General features: G+C 42.5%; 1 protein-coding gene across 2 annotated transcripts in view; it reads left to right on the top strand.

Moving 5' to 3' along the window:
- The window catches only part of nbas (NBAS subunit of NRZ tethering complex), a 242,479-nt gene that overhangs the window by 50,718 nt on the left and 167,581 nt on the right, over positions 1–24,180 (top strand). For both annotated transcript variants that reach the window (XM_041187860.1, XM_041187859.1), the window contains exons 21-22: positions 1,298–1,434; positions 23,578–23,667. In XM_041187860.1, the coding sequence (XP_041043794.1) occupies positions 1,298–1,434; positions 23,578–23,667 (227 nt within the window). The remainder of the gene's footprint in view (positions 1–1,297; positions 1,435–23,577; positions 23,668–24,180) is intronic.

The following is a 24,180-nucleotide window of genomic DNA, read 5'->3' as shown; positions in this document are numbered from 1 at the left end:
CTTCCATATTTTATTTGCTTAATGGTAAGTAAAAGAACAAGCAAAACTATTACATTTTCTTTCTGTCAATAAATATATACCAGACAGCAGAAATTAATTTTCTTGGAAATGTATTTCAGTATTCAAAAGTCCTGCTTTCAAAAGTCTGCACTTTTCTTCTAGAATGGATTGGCTTTTGTAAGGAATTTTGGCCAAATGTTTTCTGATAAGATAGTTGTTCTACTACTGGGTAATTGCCGAAGTAGTTTCTCTGAATTAAAATTAAAATTCAAAAACAAATACAAGGAGAGCTGTGCTTAGTGTTGGGAACCATGAAGCTGTGGAAATATTCATGTTCTTCTAAACAAGGTGATATTGCTTCCAAAGTTCTTAACCTGCTACATAGAAACATAAATCCTGCCATTTCCCTCCCTGATAGATGAAGTAATTTTCATTCAACTTTGTTCTGTGACAAATTCATTCCAACTGAAATACATGTCTTTCAGGCGGTCCAGGCAGACTATCAATAACACTTGGAAAACCCTTTAGATAATACAGTACTTCAATGCACGATGTAAAAGGAGGAAATGCTGGCACTGTTAGCTCATGACAAATGTGACTCCCATCTTATGTGTCTTAGTGTCGGTAGTAGATGTGTCTGGCTTTATTAAAGTAGGCTTTGTATGGAAAAAATAGTGGAAAATAAATGTATAGTCAATCCAATTCATTTTTAATTTCAAATCCTAATTTTTTTTTCTGCTGTATCAGGCATGGCTCAGTTGCCCCTGGGTCAGAAGATTGTGGGCTCAAGTTCCAGTCTAGGACTTGAGTGCAAAAATCAAGACCGACACTTCAGTGTAATACTGAGAGTGTCAGAGGTGCCATCTTATGAATGAGATGTTGAACCAAGGCCATGTCTACCCTCTTGGGTTTATATAAAAGATCCCATAGCACTATTTTGAAGAAACACAAGGCTATCATCTGTCATTGTCACATTGCTGTTGTGATAGCTTACTGTGCGCAAATTGGCTACCGTGTTTCCTGTGTCACAACAGTGACTATGCTCCAAAAGTATTTCATTGACTGTCAAACACTTTGAAAGGTCTAGTTGTTCTGAAAGATACTATATATTTGCAAGTTTATTTTCTTCAGGCGCATCATTTTTAGACAAAACAAATGGGAAAAATGGATGTGTATTGTATGTGGGTAATTGCTTTACTAACACATTGTTACATATTAATTTGGTTAACCAAGGTAAAAATGCTTTGGTATTGGCGGAACTGTGTTGGAAACAATGGATTTTTTTCGTTTTAAACAGGAGAGCAATGTTCAGGCTTTGGAGATTCTGTTCACTTACCATGGGTCAGATCTGCTACCTCATCGATTGGCCATTCTTTCAAACTTTCCTGAAACAACAACTCCTCATGAGTATTGCTTTCTTCTGCCAGAAGCTAGGTAAGATTATCTAAAAATATGTATAAATGGTGCAGCTTTATCCCTTTATATGAAAGATTTGTTGTTAAAATTCCATTATTGTGTTCCATTTTGTAAAATAAATCAAAATGAACCTGAATGGTTATGATGTACAGATGGCATAGGTGATTTATTATGACTATTCATTCACGTCTGCTAAAGATTTTAAACTCACGAGTGCCACCGATAACAGTGAGTGACAAAATATTTCAGAATTAAGCAAAGCACTATATTGTGGATCTTTTATTATTTTAATAGAAATTAGTGATGCTTACGAAACAAAACAAAACATGTCACTTTGATGTTGATGGATACAATACTTTGTGATGCAGACCATTCAAATGGGCAGTGATATATCAAGGCCTTGTGTATGTCAAACACATTAAGCTCACACTTGAGAAATAATATTGTTGCGACCCTGTTAGAGACCATTAACATTTAAAGAAAAATCCGAACACCCAGTGATTAACTTAAAACTCCGCCACAAGATTTCACATTTTTATACTTTATTGCCATCTTTACTGGCTTTGCCCTTTTCTGCCTGGCCATCTTTGGGATCTTGGCTGTCCTGAGCGAGAGCCGGACGATGGTGATCACGTACCTGGTGTTAATGGTCATTGTCTACATCTTTGAGTCTGCCTCCTGTATCACTGCCATCACACACCGAGATTATCTCACTTCAAATCCTAACTTTGTGATGAAGCAGATGTTGCAGTTTCACGGTGACTCATCCTCGAATTTAAAAAGAATTGAGCAAAGCAAGTACTTTTAACTAGTTTATAACTACTTATGCTACGAACTCAGTTCTATTTTTCCCCCCACCCATACCGACATCTCCCCCCAACCCCCGTAAGTTCCCTTATACATTACAAGAATCTTGAAGGTCCATTTAATTGTTTAGGGACCAATCCAAAAGTATGCCACAACCCTCTAGAATTCACTTTAAATTTTCTCCGTATTCCAGCTTTCTCCAAGGTACAAGACTTTGGGGATCCTTCCTTTAGCTTTCGGCTAAGTGGCCCTCTAGTTTTCACTTGAAGACTTATAACTGTGGGCTCCTCACCCCTTTGTCCTGGATGCCAGCCAGATAACCAACTGCCTCTCTCAGCCTTCCAAACTAACTCTGCTGACTGTTTTCTGCTACAAGGCTCTCTGAGGACCACTGTAGAATTCTTCCTCTAGCATGAAACTTGGCTAACATCTCAGCTTCCTTTCCCCTCCCGAATTTCAAACTAAGTTGGTGCCCCCATCCATTCTTGCTGTGAATGTTGAAGTTAGTATTTTCTCTGCTTAACTGCAGGCCTGACTAGCATTCGTCTCCTTTGGCTCTCCCAACTCAGTCAGCTGAAGTCGATTCCAAACCAAAACTGTAACTACCTGATTTATATGAGCAAACACCCAGATAACTCAAGCAAAAGAACCTGAACTAATTATTTTACCTTCACCACATCTCTTTGATTTTGTAACCCATATGAATAATTGATATGTCTAATGGAGTTTTAAAAACCTTCCCTCAGAATTGTTGGCACTGTTAAGGAACACTCTTGTTTATGACTGGATTTCAACTTCTTTTCATCTGGGAACTACATCAACAATTTAAATATTTTATTTTAGTAAGGGTAGATCTTTTGGCTCCATTATAAGCTTAAAGATGGGTCATCCATTTTTAAAGCCTTCATAACTCAACCTTTGACCTTGTAAGATAAACATAGGCTATCTTTTAACTGTAATCACCTCCAAGCATGTTTGAATTGCATTCGCTTGAGATGCGTATTAATTTCTTAACCAGATATTTCCATTCATCTTACATTTAACACTTAATTCCTAAAACTAAAAGTCATATTCTAAAACCCATGAAATTATCAACTCACAATATTATTGTACCTGAATACAGTATTTAAAAATCATTTTCAACATATTTGCAATAGAGTTTCAGTTGCATTAGTTTAAATAGCTGGTTTACATTTTCCTGGAATTTTTCAATGAAGAGAAGGGGAGGGTGAGTTGCCTTCTTGAACAGCTGCAGTTCATGTGATGTAGGTACACCCAGAGCCCTGTAAAGAAGGGAGTTCCAGAATTTTGACCCAGTGACAGTGGAAGATTGGCGATTTAATTCCAAGTCAGGATGGTGTGTGGCTTGGAGGGGAACCTGCAGAGGGTGGTGTTACCATGCATTTTATGCCCTTGTCCTTCAAAGTGGTAGAATGGAGAGGCGGTGATATGGTGGTATTGTCACTGGACTGGTATTCCAGACACCCAAGGTAATGCTCGGAGGACCTGAGTTCGAATACCACCATGGCAGATGGTGAAATTTGAATCCAATAAAAATCTGGAACTAAAAGTCTGATGATGATCATGAAACCATTGTTGATTGTTGAAAAAACAAAAACCCATCTGGTTCATATAATGTCCTTTAGGGAATGAAATCTGCCATCCTTACCTGGTCTGGCCGACATGTGACTTCAGACCCAGAGCAATGTGGTTGACTGTTAAAATGCCCTTTGAACAAGGGCAATTAGGGATGGGCAAAAATGCTGTCCTAGCCAGTGATGCCATATCCCATGAATGAATTTTAAAAAGTCACAGGTTTGGAAGGTGTTGTTGAAGGAGGCTTGGTGAGTTGCTGCAGTGCATCCACTGTGTGTCAGTGGTAAAGAGAAAGAATCTTTAATGTTGTGGATGGGGTCCCAATCAAGCAGGCTGCTATGTCCTGGGTGGTGTCAAGCTTAAGTGTTGTTGGAGCTTCACTCATCCAGGCAAGCGGAGAGTATCTCCTGACCTGTAACTTGTAGACAGTGGATAGGCATTGGAGAGTCAGGAGGTGAGTTACTGTCCACATAATTCTCAGCCTCTACCTGCCTTGTAGCCACAGTATTTATGTGGCTAGTCTAGTTCAGTTTCTGGTCAATTGTAACCCCCTGAATGTTGATGGTGGTAGATTCAGCAAAGGTAAAGCCAATGAATGTCAAGGGGAGATAGTTAGATTCTCTCCTGTTGGAGATGGTCATTGTTTGGACAGTGTATGGCATGAATGTTATTTGCCATTATCAGTCCAAACATGAATGTTGGCCAGGTCTTACCATATATGGGCACGGACTGCATCAGTTCTGAGGAGCCTTGAATGGTGCTGAACATTGTGCAATCATCAGCAAACGTCCCCACTTCTGACTTTATGATGGAGGGAAGGCCACTGATGAAACAGCTGAAGATGGTTGGGCCTAGGACACTACCCTGAGGAACTCATGCAGCGATGTCCTGGGATTGAGATGATTGACCGCCTACAACCACAACCATCTTCCTTTGTGCTAGGTATGATTCCAACCAGTGTGGAGTTTTCCCCCCGATTCCCATTGACCACAATTTTGCTAGAGCTCCTTGATACCACACTCGGTCACTTGCTGTTTTGATGTCAAGGGCAGTCACTCTCACCTCACCTCTTGTGTTCAGCTCTTTTGTCTATATTTGGACCAAAGCTGTAATGAGGCCAGGAACTGAATGGCCCTGTCTGGACATCAGTGAGCAGGTTATTGCTATGTAAGCGCCACTTGATAGCACTGCCAACAACCCCTTCCATCACTTTGTTGATGACAATTCTGTGAAATGACAGTCCTATTTCTTGTTAAGCAAGTGATAAAATCTGAACAAATATGGTACCTAAAACAGAAGTCCTGGGAATTTTTATTCAATTTCTTGATTGGGGAGAATTTTTAAATATGTACTGCATCTGCCATGGATTTTAACCATCTCTCCACAGGATTGGGAAAAAGTTACTTTTAAATATTTTTTTTAAAGCAAAGTGTATTGTCAAGCTTTATTTTAAAGGCATCTAGATGAAAGGTGCTTACTATGATAACAAATGTTGTCATCTCCAAAAGTTATGAGCAAAACCAATTTATTAGTTTGCCTCAGTAATTGGAAAAACGCCACCCATCCATTGTGTGGACAGCCTTTGATACCTGTCAGTCTTTTGACTAGAGCAAGATAAAAAGCCCAAAATGTCAACACAGACAATGAGTGGAACCGTCCCAGATTTGCATTCAGTGCGATCGCAAGGCGGGGAAAATGACATTTTACCCACCAGCCGCAATGGCGGGTTTTCATGCCGCATCTTCCTAAACCAGCTGCATTAATTATGCATTCCCGGAAAACACGCTGTTTTGAAGGAAGGCGGGCTCTCATTCACCCACCATGCTATCACCTCACCGCTTCATTATGCCTGGAGCCATATTTAAAGTCTAGCTGCACGCACATCTCAGTGCTTCCAGCCCAGGACTACTGCAGTGAAGATGTCCATGAAAGGTAAAAAGACTGCAGCTCGCAGGTTTAGTGATGCGTGTGGAGGCTTGCAGCAATTCCCTCTATCCCTGCTCTGGCCGCAGGATGGGCAGCGGCATGACCAGCCAAGCTTGGGAGGCAATGGCGTGGTGATCAGTGCCAGTGCTACACAGAAGAGGTTGGCCATCCAATGCAGATAGAGGATGAATGATCTCATCCCTGCAGGCAGGGTATGGCAACCATATCATCACTCTAAACTTAAACCCATCATGCATTCACTGGCATCTTACTCACTGTCAACTCAAGGGACATCACCACCCTTTCTCACACACATACTCTCACAAGTCCACCTGGCCTCATTTCATCTGGAGACTGCCTCTTTAGCCCTCACCATCTTGAGGCCACTTACACAGATCAACATGTGCCGCCCCATGCATCTTGGGAAACTCTCCTCCCCCAGTACAATTCTCGAACTGCAGCCTCTTCCCTTGCCTGAAGCCATTTCTCCCCCTTCCCCAAACAAGACCTTGCCCTGCAGCCATTGAAAAGCCACCCACATATTGCTGACTTGGTAGGTAGAGACCTGCCATGAGCCGCCCCAAAAATGACCTGGTGCTGTCTGTGAAACATGGCACTAATGACTGCAAGTGCTGACCTAAGCAAGGTAGGCAAACAAACCTTGAAGTCCCAAGTGAAGTGCAGCCCAACATGTCGGTTTGTTTTCCCGCTGATGTGGGCGGATGATCCAGCAAGGGGACGATTCCGATGTGCTGGCCTAATAATGATCTGCAGATGTATTACAATGAGGTTCCCAATGTCCAGTGGTGGGAAATGTGGCCCGCCAATGGCAGGCTGAGTGGATGATCGCAAACTGGTTTCATACTGTCGTGAAACCGATTGCACCATATTATCTGCTCCCACCACTGAATATGCCCGACACCGGCAGGCATGGAAAATCCCGGCCAATGTCTCTGGTTTTAAAATCAGAATGCTGTGAAGGTTTTTAAAATAGAAGTATGTGATGGCTTTCACATAGTCCAAATCTAGAAATTTTGGTAGTCATCTCGCTGACAAGTGAAATGACTCATTGATCTGGGAAATCTGACATATTCTTCATTTTGCATTAACATGCCAGATAAGTTGTACTGATTGAAATCAAATTAGTCTAATCATAACTGCAGCTCTGTTTGTTCATATTGTGAAATAGAGCAGCTTAATGATTTGTACAGATCCTTGCCTCATCACCTGTTTGCTTGGCTCGCTATTAGATGGATTGTAGAAGTATAAATGTGAAAGATGTGAATATCTGGTTTGGGTCAGAAGGGGATACCGTTGATACACCCCTGATTGCACTATCATGTCAGTAGACATAGGGCAGTAGGTGTTAATTTTGGCAGAAGTAGGATGCCCAGACTGATTACAGGATTGTCTGACACCACTACACCTGGGAAATTGTCTACGGTAGACCAGAATATTTAATAGCTTCTTTAACAGCAGTACAGTGTTTAGTAGCTGCAGGATTTTTTTGCACAAATGTAACGTCTTTAATGTTCCCTCCATGAAATACCACTTTTGGGGACAGTAAAACTAGTTGTCATGATATCATTGACTTGACATACGTCAGACAGATACAGCGATAGCTTCAGCAAAGAGAATTGGAGAATTGTCTCATGTGGTAATCTGGTTTTGTACACGTTATCACAGTCAAATAAGCACTGGGGACACAGACAAAGTAACATAAATGTCCAAAATTAATAGTGTGTGTGGATGTATGTTGTTAACATTTTAAATTAAGTATCGATACTCACTGAAATAAATGACTTGCACCATCCCTGCTGAATTCTCTTCATGTGTGTGTCTGTGTACATTATTGGCTGTGACAATGACACTTTATATTTGGTAGAGCTTTGTTAAATTTTCGGAAAAAAACTAGTCAAGCTGATTTTCTTCGCGTAAAATGGGAATTTAGTTTACATTGCACAATCTTAAAAAAAAATTAATTTTGCAGTTTTTCTTCTATTGTGTTTAACACCTTCAAACAGCAGTTGGCTAAAGAGTGGGGATGTTAAGATTTAGTGAAGTATTGTAGCTTTTGAGATTAGAAAGGAAGATTTGTCTCAAGTATTTTTTACAACCAATTCATATATTCCTGAAGTGTAATTACTGTCGTAACGAACGAGATGCCAGTTTGCGCACAGTGAGGTTCCGCAAACAACAATGTGATAATCAAGTACACTGCTTGTGAGGTAACTACTGGTAAAGTTCCTGGGATAACTTTCTACTCTTCAAAAGTCCTATGGGACGTTATGCTCACCTGACTAGGCAGCGGAGGTCTCGGTATAATATCTCATTCAAAAGATCATACGATAGTACAGCAAACCTGATCTCAGAGTTTGGGCTTGTCCATTCTGTACTTGAAACTTCTGTAAAATGAATGAGAAACAATAATCCCCTTCCTCTTTTTTCACCTTTCTCCCTGCCCCCACCACACACATACTTAATTTTAGCCTTTTTTGTGAGTTCATTATGCCACTTACTGCCGCGTAATGCTTAAAATATCTGAGCTGGCAACCTCCCTCCAGGCCTTTTCTTGTTTAGCACTCGTGGTTCAGTTGCTAAAAGGTTCACAAGAACTACCTGTCATGGAGGAGTAGTCCAAGAATGATCATTCCATGCCAGAGCATGGAAGCAGCAATTTGCTGCTTCCCCCGCTTGAAACATTCTTGCAATTTCTTTAAGTTGCTGTGTTTTAGGTGTTCAAAGGTCCCTTCTAATAGAAGTGTTGCCTGTTTAATTCCAACTTTTTGTAAGCCTTTCAAGTATTCAATTTGTATGTCTTCTGTGCATGCTTTCAAGATTAATTACACATTAATGTTGAATACCAATTTGGAACTTGTGTGCAAAAAAATTTGTATCTGCAAAATAGTTTTCGATTGGATGAGTTATTTTTCATTTTTGTTTCATACCGGATATATATTTCATTAAAGCTAGTAGCTTTTAGGATTCTCTACTTCCTGAACAAAATGTACAGGAACACCTTTCTTGCATAGTAGTAATTGTATCAGGTCTGGTGCAGTAAGTGTGTTCTCTGGAAATAAAAGCACAGATTACAACTAACTATAACAGTAAAAATTAGATTGGACATTCATTCTAGTTATTGCTTTGTAGTTCCAAGAAAGCTGAGGATACAATATGCTAGATGCATTAAATACTGCCCAGGGTTTTGAAAACAGTTAAAATGTTACTATACCTTTAAAACCTTAGGAAAAGAGTTTGGCAGAAAGAAGATATGACCATGCAAACAGTGCTTGGTGGTGGTGGTGGTGGTGATGTATTACAGTTCACTCAGAGTCTGAGTTGCTATGGCAGCATGTTGTCATCTGGAGTTATGAATAGTGATGGTAGAAGCTCCAAAGTTCTTTCCATCACTGACCCAAGAATCTCTCCTCTTACCGCCTGATATCGGCATGTGTTGGAAGGATTTGCAGCTTGATACCCAACCTGTTGGCCACATTATGCTCCTTGCTTGGCAATCAAGCCCTGGGGTGGGACTCAAACCCTGAGTTTCTGACCCAGAGGCAGGGCCGCTACCCACTATGCCACAAGGCCGGCATGAGGAGCACTATGCAAATGAATTCCTCCCCTCCACCTTGCCATGTGTTTAACATGCACTTAAACTGTCGTTATGATGTGGATGGGCAATGCTGCACAGAGTCTCCAACTCAAGTTGCCTTGTTGAGCCCCAGATTTACTTTCCTAAATTAACACATCGCACTTCTCAACTCTGAATGGGAAGCTTATAGTCAATTCTCTCTAGTATCTGTTTGCTGTGCATGGTTGGTGTGTTGCACTGCACTGCACAGTGCCTTTAAGATTGGCTGGGCCTGTTACGCATCTTAAAGGGAATATTGCATATGTATAGCCTCTTTGTTCCCTGTGTGGCAGATTCTTGATTGCTGCGTAGCCATGCACTCACAGCTTACAAGGAAAATTGCTTTATAGTCTCTCTGTGGAAGCAATTTAGATTAGTCATTGTAGTCTTTCACTGTGACCATGTTCTATTTCAAGACTAGACAGCTTGCATTTTCTTTTATTTTCAAGTTTTTAATCCTGATTTTATTCATTGTCTACTTTTTTAAACCAGTGGCATTTTTTGAGGCAGTAACAAGGAGGGTGGAGGAGGGAAGTGTACTTGATGTAAACTAGATTTTAGCAACACTTGACGATATCCGACATGCAGATTAGTCAAAAAAGTAAGAACAGTGGGATTCAAGGGTGACTGATGGATTGGTTTCAAAATTGATTTAGTGGCAGGAGGTAAAGGGCAATAATGGTCAGCGGTGTTTTTGTGACTGGAAATTGTTTCCAATGGGGTACTGCGGGGCTCAGTACTAGATCCCTTGCTTTTCATTGTGTTATTTGGACTTAAGTGTGGGGCATGATTAAGAAGTTTGCAGATAGTATAAAAATTGGATGTGTATTTGATAATGAGGAAGAAAGCTGTAGACCCCAGGAAGACGCGGATGGATAGGTCAGGTAGACGGAAAAATGGCAAATGGAATTTAGCCCTGAGAAGTGTGAGGTAATGCAGTTGGGGAGGATAAACAAGGCAAGTAATAAATAGTAAGATGCAGAGAAGTCTAGAGGAACAGAGGGATCATGTTCACAGATCCCCAAGGGTAACTGGACAGATAGATAAGGTATTTAAGAATGCTTGCAGGATATTTTCCTTTATCAGCCGAGGCATGGAATATAAGATCAGGGAGGTTATGCTAGGAATATATAAAACACTAGTTAAGTCACAGCTAAGCACCATGCACAGTTTTTACCAAATTGTAGGAAGGATATAATCATACTGGAGAGGCTGTAGTAGGAGATTTGTGAGGATGTTGTCAGGAATGGCGAAGTGGATAGGGTGGCATTGTTTTCTTTGGAACGTTGAGGCTGGTGGGGTCTGGAACTCATGACCTGAAAAGGTGGTAGAGACAGAAATCCTCACTGCATTTAAAAAAAAATACAAGAACAGGCATTTGAAGTGCTGTAACCTCCAGGCGAGATTAGGCTGGATCTTTTTTTGACCAGCACAGACACATTGGGTCACCTTCTTCTGTGCTGTAAATGTTCTATGATGCCATGTTTGACTTGATTGTTGTGTTCTGGTCTGCATTTTTAAATACAGTTCACACAGGATTTGGTGTTAAACTTTGTGGAGCCGATTTTCTTTTGCTTTACACCCTGCCTGTATCAGTTCTTGGGATGTTAAGGATTGAACACCTCTATTAATAACACTCAGCATTCTTTTCATGTTTTCTAAGACTCCTGCAGCTAAGCTGGGAAGTTCCCACCTGAGGCTGGTGGGAGCATGAAACTATTAGGTAAATAACTTGGATGGATGCCATAATGCCCCAGCCCCCCACAATGTCATTATCCAGTGATGTTGCTTTGTGGGCTATGGAGGCTGAAGGATCTGTTCCTTCGGGTTGAAACACCTGTAAATAGATGGCCATCGCTCTCCTCCTACCGCATGTAAGTAAACTTCATTTTCTTCAGTTCAGCAGGTCTACACTTTGGGGTTTGAGTGCTTGTTTGCTGGTTCTGACAGCAGGCAACAGGACAAAATACTGAGTAGCATTTGTGCCTTCTGTAGGCCTTTAAAACCCCTACAGCAGCGTCCACCCTCCTTATTCTGATTTGAAGTGAGCACTGATCCCAGGCAGGAGGCCTACCTGACACTATTTTTTTCTCACTCATGTGATGTTGGTATTATGACAAGGCCAGCATTTACTGCTCAACCCTAATTTCCCTCCGAAAGGTGGTTGTGAAATGGCTTCTTGAGCCACTACAGTACAGCTGGTGTAGGTAGATCAACAGTGCTGCAGGATTTTGACCCAGTGACAGTGAAGGAATGGTGAGATATTTCCAAGTCAGGATGGTGCACAGATAGTGGTGTTTCCCATTTGTCTTTTCTCTTGTCCTTCTAGGTACTAGAGGTTGTGGGTTTGGAATTTGTTGTTGAAGAAGCCTCGGTGAATTTCGGAATTGCATCTTGTAGATGGTGCACTCTGCTGTCATAATGCGCCAGTATTGGATGCAGTGAATGTTTATGGAGGTGAATGGGGTTCCAATCAAGTGGGCTGCATTGACCTGATGGTGTCTAGCTTCGAGTATTGGAAATATACTCATCTGGCACATGAAGAGTGCTGGCACTCTTAATTTTGCCATGTAGTTGATGGATGAGCTTCGTGGAGTCAGAATGCGAGTCACTCGTCTGAGAATACACGATCTCTGACATCTGCCCCAGTGCTTATGTGGCAGGTCTAGTTAGGTTTCTGGTCAATGGTGACCCCATTGAGTTTTGATGAAGAGCCACGACTAACCCAAAATGTTAACACTGTTTCTCTCCACAGTTGCTGCCTGGCCTGCTGAGTATTTCCAGCATTTGCCGTTTTTATCCCATTGACATCAGTTTTTCCAGGGTTCCTCGATGCCACACTTGGTCAAATGTTGCCTTCTTGTAATAGGCAGCCACTCTCACTTCACCTCTGAATTCATCTCATCTGTCCATGATTGGAACAAGGCTGTAATGAGATCTGGGTGCAAGTGGTCCTGATGGAATTAATGATATGCATTGTTGAATAGGTGCTGCTTGGTGGACTGTTGGTGATACTTTTCATCACTTTGCTGATGATTGAGAGTAGTGTCATGGGGTGGTAATTGGCCGGATAGGACTTGTCCTGCTTTTTGTGGACAGGATATACCTGGGCAATTTTCCACTTTTTTCAACATATTTAACTGAAACTGTTGCTTTGACCAAAATGAAGTCAGCAGCTTGGAGAACACTTACTGCCTGACATATACTAGGTTGCTGGGAGGTAAAAAAAAATTGTGGGCTACATCTCTAATCTGATTCATGCCCATCTGCTTTGGGTTCTCTAGCATCAGTCTTCACTGATGAGATTCACCCATAACTTCTGATCTCCGGAGGGTCGTACCCAGGACGTACCCCAGAAAAGGCACTGGAATTGCCCAGGAATGTTTAAACTTCTGATGGGCAATTGCCCTGCACTGGCAACCATCTGATACTCTGTTTTAAATTGGAGATTTCAGATGGTTCTGATTGTATTACCAGAATAGTTACCCAAGAAAAGAATTAAAACCACTAAAAACTCCTGAGCCCCGCCTACGCCACTGACTATCCCTCATCTCCTGACAATCCGACCCCCCCTCCACCGACTGACCACCCGACTCCGACTCATCCGACCCCCAGACTCAACCAACCCCCCCAACGCATCTTAACTCCTAAACAAAAACAGAATTACCTGGAAAAACTCAGCAGGTCTGGCAGCATCAGCGGAGAAGAACAAAGTTGACGTTTGGAGTCCTCATTACCCTTCCACAGAACTAAGTAAAAATAGGAGAGGGGTGAAATATAAGCTGGTTTAAGGTGGGGGGGGGGCGGTGGTGGGGGGAGAGAAGTGGGGGGTGGGTGGGTGGTTGTAGGGACAAGCAAGCAGTGATAGGAGCAGATAATCGAAAGATGTCACAGACAAAAGAACAAAGAGGTGTTGAAGGTGGTGATATTATCTAAAAGAATGTGCTAATTAAGAATGGATAGCAGGACACGCAAGGTACAGCTCTAGTGGGGGTGGGGTGAAATAAGACTAAAGGGCATAAAAAGTATAGATTTAAAAATAATGGAAATAGGTGGGAAAAGAAAAATCTATATAAATTATTGGAAAAAACAAAGAGGAAGGGGAAAAAACAAAGGGGAAGGGGAAGAAACAGAAAGGGGGTGGGGATGGAGGAGGGAGTTCAAGATCTAAAGTTGTTGAATTCAATATTCAGTCCGGAAGGCTGTAAAGTGCCTAGTCAGAAGATGAGGTGCTGTTCCTCCAGTTTGCGTTGGGCTTCACTGGAACAACGCAGCAAGCCAAGGACAGACATGTGGGCAAGAGAGCAGGGTGGAGTGTTAAAATGGCAAGTGACAGGGAGGTCTGGGTCATTCTTGCGGACAGACCGAAGGTGTTCTGCAAAGCGGTCGCCCAGTTTACGTTTGGTCTCTCCAATGTAGAGGCGACCGCATTAGGAGCAACGAATGCAGTTGTGGGAAATGCAAGTGAAATGCTGCTTCACTTGAAAAGAGTGTTTGGGCCCTTGGATGGTGAGGAGAGAGGAAGTGAAGAGGCAGGTGTTGCATCTTTTACATATGCATGGGGAGGTGCCGTAGGTGGGGGTTGAGGAGCAAGGGGTGATGGAGGAGTGGACCAGGGTGTCCCGGAGGGAACAATCCCTATGGAATGCCGCTGGGGAGTTGAAGGGAAGATGTGTTTGGTGGTGGCATCATGCTGGAGTTGGCGGAAATGGCGGAGGATGATCCTTTGAATGTGGAGGCTGGAGGGGTGATGAGTGAGGACAAGGGGGACCCTATCATGTTTCTGGGAGGGAGGAGAAGGCGTGAGGGCGGATGCGCGAGAGATGGGCCGGACACAGTTGAGGGCCCTGTCAGCGACCATGGGTAGAAAACCTTGGTTAAGGAAGAAGGAGGACATGTCAGAGGAGCTGTTTTTGAAGATATCATCATCAGAACAGATGCGACGGAGGCAAAGGAACTGAGAGAATGGGATGGAGCCCTTGCAGGAAGCGGGGTGTGAGGAGCTGTAGTCGAGGTAGCTGTGGGAGTCGGTAGGCTTGTAATGGATATTGGTAGACAGTCTATCACTAGAAGTTGAGACAGAGAGGTCAAGGAAGGGAAGGGAAGTGTCAGAGATGGAGGGGTGGAGATTGGAAGCAAAATTAATAAATTTTTCCAAGTCCCGACGAGAGCATGAAGCAGCACCGAAGTAATCATCGATGTACCGGAGAAAGCGTTGTGGAAGGGGGCCAGAGTAGGACTGGAGCAAGGAATGATCCACAAACCCCATATAGAGACAGGCATAGCTGGGGCCCATGCGGGTACCCATAACTGCACCTTTTATTTGGAGGAAGTGAGAGGAGTTAAAGGAGAAATTGTTCAGTATGAGAACAAGTTCAGCCAGACGGAGGATAGTGGTGGATGGGGATTGTTCAGGCCTCTGTTCGAGGAAGAAGCTGAGAGCCCTCAGACCATCCTGGTGGGGGATGGAGGTGTAGAGGGATTGGATGTCCATGGTGAAGAGGAAGCGGTTGGGGCCAGGGAACTGGAAATTGTTGATGTGACATAAGGTGTCAGAGGAATCACAGATGTAGGTGGGAAGGGACTGGACAAGGGGAGAGAGAAGGGAGTCAAGATAACGAGAAATGAGTTCCGTGGGGCAGGAACAGGCTGACACAAGGGTGGTGCTGTTGTTGTCTGGTGCACTGACCTCTACCTCGCGGAGGCTGAGTGTCAACTTGCAGACACTTCCTCCTGCCTCTCCCTGGACCATGACCCCACCACTGAACATCAAGCCATTGTTTCCAGGACTGTCACTGACCTCCTCCTCTGGAGATCTTCCTCCCACAGCTTCCAACCTGATAGTCGCCCAACCTCAGACGGCCAGCTTCTACCTCCTACCCAAAATCCACAAACAGAACTGTCCCGGCAGACCGATCGTGTCAGCCTGTTCCTGCCCCATGGATGTCAGCCTGTTCCTGCCCCATGGAACTCATTTCTCCTGTGGATTCGCCCTCATGCCTTCTCCTCCCTCCCAGAAACATGATATGCCCCCCCTTGTCCTCACTTATCACCCCTCCAGCCTCCCCATTCAAAGGATCATCCTCTGCCATTTCTGCCAACTCCAGCATGATGCCACCACCAAACACATCTTCCCTTCACTACCCCCCCCCCCCCCCCCCCCCCCAACCCCACAGGCGGCATTCCGTAGGGATCGTTCTCTCCGGGACACCCTGGTCCACTCCTCCACTTCTTTGTTCTTTTGTCTGTGACATCTTTTGATTATCTGTTCCTATCACTACTTGCTTGTCCCTACAACCACCCCCCCTCCACTTCTCTCCCCCCACCCCCCCACCTTAAACCAGCTTATATTTCACTCCTTTCCTATTTTTACTTAGTTGAAGGGTGATGAGGACTCAAAACATCAACTTTGTTCTTCTCCGCCAATGCTGCCAGACATGCTGAGTTTTTCCAGGTAATTCTGTTTTTGTTTTAGATTCCCAGCATCTGCAGTTTTTTGTTTTTTGCATCCTAACTCCTCACTGGCTACCACCTCTTTGCACTGATCCACCCCGACCCATTCTACTCCCTACCACTGACCACCTGATACTGTCCCACTGACCACTTGATTCGACCCCCCCCACCCCTCACCACCAGCACCAACTGGTCACCCAACATCCCCCACTGATCCCCCGACCCATCCTATCTGTTCACTGACCACCGGACCACCACCCCCACTGATCACCTTACACCACCCCGATCCCACCCGCTTACATTGCACACTTAAATTCTCCCTGGCTTCTCAAAGGGGCTGGGACGTTTTAAACTTAGCTGCTTCACAGCAGCTTGTGCATTAAAGGAGCATGGCTTCCCCCCCGCCCCCCCCCTCCCCGCCCCATGTTGCTGCACTTGACTGAAGGCCTCAGGAACCTGCTGCACTGCATATTTCTTACCCAGTCCGAGTCGGAAGGTCAGACGAGAAAGGGGTGGCTGCATTTTCGGGTAAGTAAATAGGAGCGGAGTGGCAATCTGACTATCACAGCCACTCCTCAGACGTTCTAGCCCAATATTGTCTTTGGTCTTCGTATAGGGCAGAAAGTACTATAACCTGATGCAACTGTGATGAAGTGTTCTTTCAATTTATTCTTAACTTTTTTATTGTGCTTTGGTGGAGCTAATAAATAAAGTTGGACAGGGAGAAGCAAGTACCTGTAACAGGACCTGCCTGATTTTGCATTCATTATAAAGACTGGACATTCTACATTGTACCAATGTGCTCCTTGCTGTGCAGGTTTCCTGTGTGCTGTGCGCATACAAACCTTTACATCCAACAGCAAAAAGAGAAAGATTGCCCCCAAGTGCTATTTTTCACTGTTGTAAAATAGTAAGCTGTGCCATAGCCTCAATCATAAACATGAAATATTACATTTTTTTTGCACTGTTAGCCTGCAATTTCTGCTGCCATGTCCTTAGAAAATGATGAATTTTGATACCTTTACTTGTAGCATTATAAGCAAGATATAACCAATTGGAATGGGGCTCTTAGTATGCAGATAGTTTCTCCGTTGTCTGTGAATCCCTGAGGACTACCTATTAAATGTTTATGTGGATTGTCTAGTAATGCAAATAAAGATTTATTACAGTGTAACAAACATTTATATGTTAATGAATTTTGTGTTGCGGTTGATATTAAATTTTAGTGTTCAAGTTTAATTAGTAGAACAGAAAATGGATAAAACCTTCATCACTGTATTTATTCTGAATTATAATAGTTAATGCAATTTGCACTCTCATTTCCTGCAGATTTAAAATGCATTTGTAGAGTTCGGACTTTATTGAATTTAAACTCTTGATTTGGATCAGAATTAAATTCATAACAGGAACAACTCCAAACAAGCAAAATGATTGCAATTATAAAAAAATACACCTTTTGTAATATGATCTGACTTACATTGGTTGATGTGGAAAAGTGAATATCCAGAGTGACTGCAGCTTTTGAAAAAATCCCACCTGTCCAGTTTTTTTCTTTGGATGTGTGTTCACTGTCATTTACGGGATGTGGGCATGGTTGGCCATGCCAGCATTTATTGCCTATCCCTAATTGCCCTTGAGAAGGTAGTAGTGAGCTTTCTTCTTATACCTCTGCAGTCCACTTGGTGTAGGTACACCCACAGTGCTGTTAGGGAGGGAGTTTCAGGATAATGTGACTTGGAGGGGAAATTCCAGGTGGTGGTGTTCCCATATATCTGATACCCTTGTTCTAGGTGGTAGTGGTCGTGGGCTTGGAAGGTGCTGCCTAAGGAGCCTTGGTGAGTTTCTGCAATGCATTTTTCGATGGTACACACTGCTGCCACTGTTCGTTGGTGGTGGAGGGAGGGGATATAGTTGCATTCAATTTTGAACGATCATATTGTTTTTATGGTTTTGGGTGTTTTTGACAGTGGTGGGTGTTATTACTTATAACTTTATATTGCATTTAGTAATGCCCCTAATGAAGAAATAATGTTCTTACTGGAAATTCATTGAATGATTATCCATAACTGATAATAAGTAAATAACAGCACTAGTATATTTGGGCTAAATTTCCAGACGTGCAAGCACTGATGATATTCTAATACTTTCTGATAAGCACTGACGTATTAAAATACTTTTAGTTGTGAATTACTGGGTACTTGAAGATATTTGGAGGCAAATATTTCATCCAACTCTATTGATGTGCACATTGTGTTTTTTTAGAATTGTGTTTTGTGATATATTTTACGCTCATGAAGTTGACCATGTTTACAGTGTTGGAACAGTTTATTTAAAATAGACACTATTCTTGGCATGCCTTTTGTGGTTTGATTTTCATTAGTACCCTTAAAGCTCAATTTCCAAACTACCGTGGATCACTGCTTATAAGTTGACAAATCCTTCCAAAAATAGGGATCAACTTACATGCGGAGTATAAAATGTAAACCGCCAGTACTGATGTAGGTATTTTGAAATGTGAAGAAAGAAGCATAATGCCACTAACTCAAATTTAATCGATGTGACATATTTCATTGAATGAATTAATTCTACAATCAAAACACTTTTAGAACCGTCAAATTGATTGTCTTCAGCATCTGACACAAATAGTTCATCGAATTCATTCTCAGTCACTTTGGCTATGGCATCATTGTAAGAATCCCATTCTGGATCAGATCTGGTACTTTTGGTTTTGAAATCATCGCTCCACAACAAATCATCATTGCCTCCATCCATTGAATAGGGCAGTCCATATTTTTTGGCTGATTTGATAACAGTTGTGAATAAATAGCATCCCAGAATTTGATGAGAAAACCACGCAAAACATCAACTGGGGCAGCACACAGATTTCCACTCCTTTTCTCCATTAACCATCCATTTACTCCATTTGGCATAAGCAAGATCCCTGACTGGCCGTTGAGGCACATGTCCAAAGGTTAAAGTACGGACATTAGTCCCCCTGGTATAACTGCAACTTGAGTGTTATTTCTTTGCAGGCACCTCTTGACCTTATTGGTTACATGGGATCTGAACATGTCCCACACTAATAAATTGCGCCCTTTGTGTAGGCTATCGGGATACCGATTCTACATATTATCAATCCACAACTTCACTCCATCCTCATCCATCCAACCATTGTCATAGACATGCACAAAAGCTCCTGCAGGGAACTTAATTTTCGGCATGGCTTTATGTTTGAAAATTGCCATAGGCTTTACTTTTGTTTGGTCTCAATTTTTTATTATTTCATAGGACGTGGGCATTGCTGGCAAGGCCAGCATTAATGCCCATCCCTAATTGCCCTAGAGAAGGTGGTGGTGAGTCACCTTTTTGAACCGCTGCAGTCCATGTGGTGTTAGAACAGAGTGCCAGGATTTTGACTCAGCGACTGTGAAGGAATGGCGATATAGTTCCAAGTCAGGATGGTGTGTGACCTAGAGGGGACCTCGCAGGTTGTGGCTTTCCCATGCATCTGTTGCCCTTGTTCTTCTGGGTGGTAGAGATCAAGAATTTGAAAGGTGCTATTGAAAGAGCCTTGGTGAGTTGCTGCACTGCATCTTGGGTATGGTGCACACTCATGCCACTGTACATAAGTAATGGAAGGAGTGAATGTTTAAGGTGATGAATGGTGTGCCATTCAGACAGGCTACTTTGTCCTGGATGGTGTTGAGCTTACTGAAAATTGTTGGAATGGCGTTCATCCAGGCAAGTGGAGAGTATTCTATCACACTTCTGACTTGTGCCCTGTAGATGATGGCTTTGGGGAATCAGAAGATGAGTTACTTGCCTCAGAATTCCCAGCCTCTGACCTGCTTTTGTAACAACAGTACTTATACGGCTGGCCTAATTCAGCTTTTGGTCAGTGGTAAGCACTGCCCCCGCCCCCCCCACCCCCCCCCCCACCCCACCCAGGATATTGATATTGGGGATTCAATGTTGGTAATGTCATTGAATATCAAGAGGAGACAGTTAGATTCTCTCTTGTTGGTGATGGTCATTGCCAGGCAATTGTGTGCTACGAGTGCTACTTGCTACTTATCAGCTCAAGCCTGAATGTTGTCCTTGTCTTTCTGCATATGGACATGGACTGATTCAGTATCTGAGGAGCCTCAAATGGTACTAAACGTTGTGCAATCAGTGATGAAACAGCTGGGACTAGAAATTACCCTGAGGAACTTCTGGAGTGACGTCCTGGAACTCAGATGATTGGCCTCCTACAAGCATAACCATTTTTCTTTGTGCTAGGTGTGACTCCAACCAATAGAGGATCTTCCCTCTGAATGCCATTGACTTCAATTTTGCCAGGTCTCCTTGATGTCACACTTGGTCAAATGCTGCCTTGATGTCAAGGGAAATCACTTTCACCTCACCCCTTGTGTTCAGCTGTTTTGTCCATGTTTGGACCAAAGCTGTAATGAGGTCAGGAGTTGAGTGGCCCAGGCAGAACCCAAACTGAGCATCAGTGAGCAGGTTATTACTGTATAATTGCCGCTTGATAGCACTGTCAATAAAACCTTCTATCAGGAGGTTTTAACAGGATTTGCAGGCTAGTGCAGTGGTAATTGGCTAGTTTGGATTTGTCTTCCTTTTTGTGGCTAGGATGCCCCTGAGCAATTTTCCACATTGTTGGGTGGATGTCAGTGTTGGAGCTGGACTGGAATAGCTTGGCTAGGGGCACAGCTAGTTCTGGAGCACAAGTCTTCAGTCCTATTGTCGCGATATTGTCAGGGCCCATAGCCTTTGCAATATCCACTACCTTTAGCCTTTTCTTAATATTGTGTGGAATGAATTGAATTGGCTGAAGACTGGCATTTGTGATGCGGGGGACCTTGGGAGGAGGCTGAAATGGACCTTCCACTCCGGCAATTCTGGCTGAAGATGGTTGCAAATGCCTCAGTTTTGCCTTTTTGCACTGATATCCTGGACTTCCCAGCAGTTGACAATAGGCATATTTGTGGAGCCATCTCCTCCAGTTAGTTATTTTATTGTCCACCACTATTCATGACTGGATGTGGCAGGACTGTAGAGCTTTGATCTGATCTGTTGATTGTGGGATCTCTTAGCCCTGTCTATCGCATGCTGCTTTTTGGCATGTTTGGCATGCATGTAGTCCTGTGTCAACTTCACCAGGTTGACACCTCACTTCTAGATATGCCTGGTGCTGCTTCTGATATGCCCTCCTGCATTCTTCATTGGCAATATGAATGGAACCTTGGTTCACTGTGACATAAGGGGTTTTCATCTTTTCACTGCTGCCTGATAATGAATCCCTGGAAACTGGTAATTTTGGCATTGAGGTCTTTTAGTCTCTGAGCAATCTTGGTCTTCTGCCGCAACACTAGATTTCTTTTGTTCCATCAAGTGGCTGCACCATCTAGCTGTTGCTCTGAAATCTTTGCTGAACTCAGGGTTTGATTTGACCCACTTAAGTATGTATAAATACATTGCGTTTCTGGTAACAATGTAACATCCTGATGATTTTCGAGGACCCATTCCGAGACCTTTTTAAAACCAGGTCAGTGGCTGGTTTCAGTTCTCATTGCACATTTGGTCTTGGACACCTCCTTCAGCGCGGATTCCTCCTCCTGCTATCCTTGCAACAGTTTTTCACTAACACCAAATTTCCTTGCTTCAGCAGTTATTTGATGAGTTACCAAATGTTACGACTTTTGGCTGGAAGCCAGCTTCGTCTTTCATTCTTCTTGCTGTTCATCTTTCACCATATGCAGTCTGCTCAGGATGGGTGTGTCTTAAACTCCTGCACATTGTCTCGACAACATAGCCCATAATGCCTGTTTGATCCTATGCACTGACTTATTCAGTGAGTAGAGCATTTCTGAGGTGAAAAAAATGAGACTGACTTCTAATGGAAGTGTAGTATTTCTTAGCATAAAAGGGCATTCAACTTATACGCTGAGCATAACTCTAAACATGATTTTTGATTCCAGAAAAATTAGATCATCTTATATGCCAGGTCAACTTACGCCTGGCTATATACGGTACTGACACCTCACACAACATCAGTTAATTATAGGTAACTGATAAAATGAATCATTCTCATTTTGCAAAGCCTGTTCAGAAATAGTAAAATTGCCCAGGTTTTGATAAACACTTAAGCCATGAAACGGAGGCTTTGAGTAAAATACTTAATGCTCTAATTAGCAGTTGAAGGGACATCAAATGTTAATTTGCTAAATTCAACAAGAATTTGGAATGCTGAATGACCTAGGCTCAACCAGTTTGTAGAAATATTGGCTAACATCATTGATTAAATTCCCAAAGAGCTCCGAGTTTATTGGTCTCTAAATAGATTGGACTTTCACTTTCAAATTCTGCCAACCCTTTTTGTTTGACTCGTGCACTGTGATAGATTCCTTCTGTTTTACTTTGGTTGCTGTATAGGGGCCAGAGAAAGAAAAAAGTATTTTATTTCCTGTCTCAGAGATTTCTGCACTCTGTCAGCTAAGCTCATTTTTTGCTGGTCAAGTGTTCCTCGGCACTCTAGTATGTGTGCGTGAATGTGTGTAGAAGTATCGTGTAGAAGTTGATTTTGGTTTAACCCCATATTGGCATCGGGGTCTTTTCTATTGGGCAATGGTCGAGGCCAGGAATCATCACCTTTTTTTTGCTGTTTGTGCAAATACATTAAAGTTCAGTTTGTTTTAGTTAGACTCCATATCGTAGCCCAAATAAGTATAGGGAAGGGGGAAGCTGCAAGATTGTGATCATCCAAGAGAAAGCAGTGATTCATTGAGGAGGAGGAGGTATGCGTGTCTTTATTTACTGGCTCCGTCAATCACTCAAAATATAATGGAATAACTTCATAACCAACAAACTTGTTGAATAAAAAGACGAATGTTAGGTTTAAAAGCAATAAAGAGTAATTTTCATTATTCGGATACATTTCCATTTTTTTTTGCTTACTGTTTATGCAGTATTTTTCTTGCAACGTTGTTAATAATTGCTACTGGAGTTTAAAAGTTATAGAATTTTGTGTGTTCTCTGAGTTAAAAGCAATGTCAGTGGGTATAGTCATTTAGCCACATTAGAACTTGGCATGTTACTTTGACTACCTCAAATTATCAGCATTTGTAACTCCAAACAGTACTTGGATGATCAGGTTTATTGCATGGAATTGTGGGAATTTACTTGTGGTTTTAGGATCAAATTCTGCAATTCTGTCCATTGTCTGTATAGATTGATGAGGATGGGCAATAAGTGTTGGCCCAGCCAGCAAAGCCCACACCCCATGAATGAATAAAAAAATAATAGCTTTCTTTTGGCACTAGCAACAGTCAGTTTGGTAAGATAAATATAGTCAGTAGAGCAACAAAGGTATTAAAATTTGGCACAAGATTTTATCATTGCATACAGTATTTTTAACTGCTAATATGCTATCAGTTGTGTCACACAAATTAATATATAAATTCTAAGTTTGTGTATTCAAAAGAACATTGCCAAGAAAAACACATTTGGGTCTTTTTATTGTGAACTGAGTAATTAACGTTTCACCTCTTTGATTTGTCTTATGAAGCAACGTATTTTTGGCAAACCCTGATGATGAAACATTAATGAAAATTTGAGCAGTCATTTCTGCTGTCTTTCACACATTCACATGTTGTTACTCCTGCTCTGTACATAAACATTGTAGCTCTGAGGTGATGGTTATCTCTGACTTTGTTTTGAATGTGTTGCAATTTTTTTGACAGATATGTTGACGAGCATGGTGATTTGGTGGCACTGCCATGGAATGAACAAAGACACCAGGATCTAGATTGGTGCGAAGAACCAAATCTAAGGTATATTAGTGCGCTTTACTGTTTAATTCCACAAAACTCTCTATCTTGCTCGGTACATTATCATAAGAACCTTCTTTAAACATGTTTGGTGAATGTGGGTTGCTGAGGGGTTCTTTGGGGATGGGAAGAAGAACATGAAATCTCTGTGAGACCAATGAGGCAGGTGAGCAGTCATGTCGATTAACAATCAAGAGAGTGTAGATAAGCAGCCAGTTGTCGCAGGCAGAATGGCCCAGTGGCTGGAGTGGCTCTGAACAAGTTTTGGGAGAAAAGAGGCACACCATCAGAAGAAACATGCCCACTAAAGAGAAGAGACTTGCAAGCAAACCTGTACTTGCTTTATTTGGTAATCATAGGAGTGGAGGGACATCAACACTATTTTTTGTGTTCCTGATGTTAGTTCAAAGAACTTGACTTCACTTCCCTTTTGCCATTCTCTGTAAAATGCACTGCTGCATAGTCACCCTATGACAAATACTCAGTATTGCTGATAGCGTAGACATAAAAAGCTCA

The sequence above is a fragment of the Carcharodon carcharias genome, chromosome 5 (genome assembly GCF_017639515.1).
Source record: "Carcharodon carcharias isolate sCarCar2 chromosome 5, sCarCar2.pri, whole genome shotgun sequence".
NCBI classification, from domain to species: domain Eukaryota; kingdom Metazoa; phylum Chordata; class Chondrichthyes; order Lamniformes; family Lamnidae; genus Carcharodon; species Carcharodon carcharias.
Note: the sequence above shows the minus strand (reverse complement) of the source record. Positions and strands in the feature narration are given on the sequence as shown.